Genomic DNA, 5,980 nt, shown 5'->3' with positions numbered 1-5,980 from the left:
CACCCTTACTTTTGCCAAATCAAAATACGCTCACTTCAAAAGCTATGAGATATAAGATGAAATTTATTCATTTCTTCGTGGTATATAACTACTTTTTGTGTTAGTTCCAATTTGTTTCGTACTTTAAAATCAGCACTATAAGCATAAACCATTCTGGCAACTTAAGTTATATTCTAACTTCAAATAAGCAATATATGCTTTTTTCGTTTTTTACATCAAGCAATTTAATGGAAACCACTTCATGGACAAATTCAGTGAAGAACCTCTCCATTCATCCACCCATGCTGGTTTCAAATTGATAGGCATTCCTCATTTGCTGTTCTGGATCTTCAAATTTTCATGCTCAAACTACAATCAACTCAAGCAGCACACCTTCAATCCATGCAGGTTTTTCATTCGCCTTCAATCCCAGTGCCAGGGTAGAGGGGAAGACTCCAATAAAAGAAAATACTAGGTGACTGCATGCAAGGCTCAACTTTGGTGGAATGGTAATCTTGTCCTGACCTTTAGGGGCGCTGGTTTCTCTCACATCCAAGCTCTGGTTTCTTAGACAGTTCTACCTAACCGTTTCATACATTTTTGTTCAAACTTCAGATAAGGAAGGTAAGCTCATTTGTGGAGGTTGGAGAGTTATGATCTGTTTGCACATGAAAATTCAGTTTCAACCATCTTGAAGCTTTAGATTCCAGTAGTCTAAATGTTTGGACTGGAAGGCTGGTTTTTATTCTCAAATGACAGGCCTACATAAGAAATTAAGCATTGACCATCTAGGCCTGGGCATCACACATTGTATCAGATAGTAGATGCTCATTAAGAGTTTTAAAATCATGTCATCCCTCTGAGGCATAAGATCATTCATAACCATAACATAATTGAATGCACGGTATCTTCCCAACATGCTTGCTGCTTTCCATGAGCTGGTGAGCCTCTGCTGCTTCCGTCAATGGAAAATACTTGTACGCCTGTGATTGCAGGCCAAACATTCTTCTCCGCCTCACTCACAATTACAGCTTTGTTTTCCAGACTTCTGTTTAAACAATTGCCATTTAGTACAAACTCATCCACCGTATTTACAAATTATTTAATACAACCTAATAACCACAGTTACTGACACATGGAGTTTTGTGCATAAATTTACTAGTTTGGGTAGTGATAACAGGGCTGACAAAGCAAGGTGCATGATCCAAAACCAATAAAGAAAGTATGATATAGAAGCAACTTGTCAAGAAATCTATCGAAAAGCAAGACAGACCCGATTAAAAGCTGTGTCAAGAGAGAACAAACACCTAAAAAATATTTTGGGATGATACAAGAAAAACAAATGTTGTAATTAGAAAACCATTGCTATTTCAGAGGAAAATATTAAATTCCTGAGTGTTTCCAATTATGGAAAATGTAAAACATATTTTCCTTGGAATTTCCATATACCTGACCAGATCGAGAAACAGGATTTCCAAGAAGTAAAACAATCCAGAAAAAAAAGAATTTATGGTAATTTGGTTTTTCCTTGGCTTGCCAGAATCCACCTTAGTTCTGAACTTGGATGAGATTAATCAAATTGATTCAACTCCAAAACTACAGAAAAATCTTCTATAGAGAAAGTGGTACCTTGCACTGTAAGGCACCTTGCAAGTAAACCTGAAAGATTTACTTCTGCAACTGTTCCACCCTGAAAACCAATAATAAAAAGCGTTCCATCAACATTTAAACTATCGATGTCTCCCTCAAAGTAGGCCCGTCCAATATTATCCAGTATAACATCAACACCTGTCATTCAACATTTTTGGAGTTAGATCTTCACAATCGGAATCAAGTGGAAGATGACTATTTATCTTTTCAAACATACCAGACTAGTGGATTAGGTGCACTAAAAAATTAAAAGCAATTCCATCTTCAACTGAAATTATTGTTAGGATACAATAGAATATACCTTTCCCTCCTGTTTCCTCCACCCAAGCAACAAAGTCTTCAGTCTTGTAATTGATGCACACATCTGCTCAAAGATCCTTACAAACAGCTAATTTTTCCTCGTTTTCAGTTGTAAAAAATGGTCGAAAACATGTGAAGACAAGGAATTGGTGCCATGAGATGAGGTAGAATAGTGATGGCAAACCTGCTGTAACAAATACCCTTGCTCCTCGGTATTTCGCTATTTGAATAGCAAACGTACCAATTCCAATTGAACCCCCATGAACCTGAAATATTATCAGTCCTCATTTCACAATTCATCCATGCATAAAAATTCCATCTGGATAAAGGGGGAAAAAAAGTTTACCATTTGGATTGTGCATCAATCGCCCATTTGATGATAGGAACAACCAAAAGTAACTCTTTGTGGTACTCATCTTACTTCAACATAAAATTTCTTCTTTTGGGGTAATTAATATCAGCCATCCAACATAATTTTCCAGAGAAGGGTTGAGAAATTATCATGACAAACCATGCAATAAAAAATAACATGGCCTTGGATGCAATGAAATTGTGAGACACGATGTATCTAAATAAGAATATGATGATGTAATGTTTTAATTAAAACCATGGCTCTTCTGCCTCCCTAATCCAATATTGACGCACACACATTAAACACCAACAGTGTAAATTTGTGCTGGTAAATATATCAGGCATCAGAAAATTTTCAGTAAGCAAATTGGTAATGAACCCATGAACCCATAACCTTACACTGACCAATTTTCTTACAACCATAAATTTGAAAAACCAATAAGCTCAATAATTAACCTATATTGATACACAAAATTAATCATAAAATCACAAACTAATCATAAAATTCTCAACAAAGACTCCTTAACACAAACACAAACAAAAAATTCCCGTTTTCGCAATCAACTAACCTCCTTATTTACACGTTCCTAGTGTTTGATAGCCGAGAAAAATACAGGAACAGAAACGAAATCAAAATATTAGGCAATTGAAATACCTGATCGCCAACCTTCCATCGAACGACGGCTTTTCCAACAGCTTCGATGATTTCAGAACATTCGAGACCCGGGTAGGGACTGCCGCCTTTGAGGAAGGGTGCAAGCCCTTCCTCTGAAGCTTATCTGCTCGGTAAATGGCAGCGGCGTCCACTCTAATTAGAACTTCATCATCTCCAATTTCAGGGTTTTCGACTTCTTGCACTTGGAGAACTTGGGGATCACCGGAAGTAGTGATCACTACGGCTTTCATGGCTACAGGCCTGACTGTTGAAGCTACTTTCGGGATATGAATGAGAGGAAGATGAGGCAGTTGGGGTTTGGCTTCGAGGTGAAAATTAATTCTGAAGAATTATGAATCTTCCGATTCCGGTGGGTTTTCGGAAAGAGAAGAAGAAAACGAAAACGGGGGCAGCAGTTAGGGTTTGGATTGGAGGTGAAAATTAATTTTGATTTGGGTTCAGTGTCTCAAAATGTGAAGACTCGAGAAAGAGGATCGCACACTTTTGTTTTTTTCCTTTTTTTTTTTTTTAAATTAAAGGAAAAAAACCCAATCAGCACATAAAAATTAGGTTATGAGATTCTTATTATTTTCTTTTTAGATTAGCATATTTACCTGGAATTTGGAAAAATTAGATTATGAGATTCTTATTATTTTGAAATGGGCAGCCCATAATTAAATTTAAATATTTTTAAATTTAATTATTTTACAAAATATTAAAAAGAAAACTCATTAACAATATTATATCTATGTTTTTTTATTTTTTTTAATAAATGTTAAATATAATTCCAAAAAGAAAATAATTAAAACTAATTTTATTTAAACAAAAGTTTAAATGAACAAATAATCTAGGGGGAATGATGTAATCATGTGTCATTTAAAAAAAATTATATTTTTTTAAAACTTTGATTTTTTATTTTCAAAGAATATGTGTTTCGGAAAAAATAACCTTCAAAATATCTACTTAGTGAAAATAATTAATATTCCTAACTTACCCTCAAACCCTCCTCTCTCACCTTCGGCCAACTGCCACCTTTTTTTGTCATTTTGTTTTTTTATTTACTTTGATAAGACAAATGAGCTCATCATTACTATTATTATTTTTTAAAGAAAACAACTTTGACACGTGGCAATTATCATACCACATGATTTTTCCTTTATCTTTTTCCCGATGACCCAAAATACTTCGTTTAAAAAAAAAAATCCATAAACGTCATATAGTTGGTAACTACGATTTCATTTTTTAAAAATAGTCAAAACCCGTAGTCACCAACCATGGTTTTAACTTTAAGTTTAAAACCGTAATTTGTGACTACGACTTTGACTATTTTAAAAACAATCAAAGCCGTAGTCACCAACTACGGCTTTAACTTTCCTTTACCTTTTCCCCTATTCCTAATTAGTTTTATTCATTTAAACTAATTGGTTTTAGGTTTAAATTTAAACTAATTATATTTATAACTAATTAGTTACAACAACACTATATTGATATAGAAAAGATAATATATTAAAAAAAATTTACAATCTAAACCTCCAATCAAAATAATTTTTAAAAAATTGAACATTCATATGATTTAAAATTTGAACTTAAAAAATTGGCTTTAGGTTTAAATTTAAAGTTATGATCACTAACTACTATTTTGACTATTTAAAAAAAAAAAATCAAAAATCATGATTACCAATTACAGTTTTATGATGTGAATACCCACATGAATAAGACACACATCACATTAAAAATTATTTTGAGAATAAAATTATTTTATGAATAAAATTATTTTATGAATTTTCTGTTTTAAAGAAATTATTTTTGCCCAAAACTCCCATTAGTACCCAATAAAAAACATTTTTCTTATTATCAATGAATTTACAAAAATATTTCAAAAGCATTTTCATCTATTTACTAAAACAATTAAACTAAATAGCGAATTGATTGGAAAAACAAAGGTATTTTCTTTCTACAATTCTATATTTTAAGAAGTGGAAAAACAAATTCTTTTAGGTTGACATTTTAAGTTTAACATTTTAAGTCTTTCCATTCCATTTTGATCCCATTTCGAAAGGAGAAAAATGGAAAAAAAAAATTTATTTTTGTTGTATTTAAGTAATTTTCCAATTATTTACCCACTTGAAGTCATATTATATTTTGAACAAGTGCATAATTGCCTTTAATTTTTGCACAAAGTTACAAAATAATATAATATTCTTCATTATGAGGGTATAAAATAGTATATTTATAACTAATTATATTTATATTGAATGTAGTGCCAAATATTTTCATAAAATTATCAAAATATATTTTTATATCAAATTAAAGACATCAATTATTTAATTTTATATATTACTATTCTTTAAATAATGAGATCAATTAAAGTTAAATATTTTTATTACACCACTTACATATTTTTAATCAATATAAAATCAAAATAATATAATATTTTATTTAAAAAAATATAAGTTAAATATATATTTATATATAAAATTAAAATTAAAGTCGTAGTTGGTGACTACGGTTTTGACTATTTTTAAAAAATAAAACCGTAGTTACCAACTACGGTTTTATGACGTGGCAATCTATGTAGCACAGAGACATTAGATTGGACATTATTTTAGAAAGGGTGGTACTTTATGAATTTTGTTTTTAGAACGTAGTATTTTGGGTCAAAGCTCCTTTTTCCCCTCCTTTATAATATCCCCATTTTTTTTTGCTTTTTTTTATAAAAAAAAACATGTTAGCTTGATGAAATCTTTTTAATTTAATTTTTTTAATATTTTATTTTTTATATTTTTATTAATTTTAATTATTTATGAACATTTTTAAACATAAATAATAATATATAATAAATAATTAATGATAATAAATTTAATATAAAAATAATACATGATGAACAACTTTAGAAATTTAGGACATAAAATAATAATATATTCAATTTTTTTATATATTGGTTTCCTAAGGAATTAAAGAAATTCATGATTATTTTTTTTAATATTTCATACTTTATTATTAAAAATATAAATTAAAATAACAAACTCATGATGTTTTAATCTC

The 5,980-nt window shown here is 30.4% G+C and overlaps 1 protein-coding gene across 1 annotated transcript; it reads right to left on the bottom strand.

Annotated features, from left to right (window-relative positions):
• Positions 1-640: 640 nt before the first annotated feature.
• Positions 641-3,533, bottom strand: LOC100259222 (uncharacterized). Its single transcript, XM_059739628.1, is given in 6 exon segments — positions 641-1,027; positions 1,609-1,767; positions 1,931-1,993; positions 2,114-2,195; positions 2,936-3,027; positions 3,030-3,533. Coding segments are annotated over 6 exon segments (576 nt in total). The 5' UTR covers positions 3,187-3,533; the 3' UTR covers positions 641-1,004.
• Positions 3,534-5,980: the final 2,447 nt, after the last annotated feature.

The sequence above is a fragment of the Vitis vinifera genome, chromosome 9, assembly GCF_030704535.1.
Source record: "Vitis vinifera cultivar Pinot Noir 40024 chromosome 9, ASM3070453v1".
Classification (NCBI taxonomy): Eukaryota; Viridiplantae; Streptophyta; class Magnoliopsida; order Vitales; family Vitaceae; genus Vitis; species Vitis vinifera.
The sequence above is the reverse complement of the archived record's forward strand: the minus strand, read 5'-3'. Positions and strand labels throughout refer to the sequence as shown.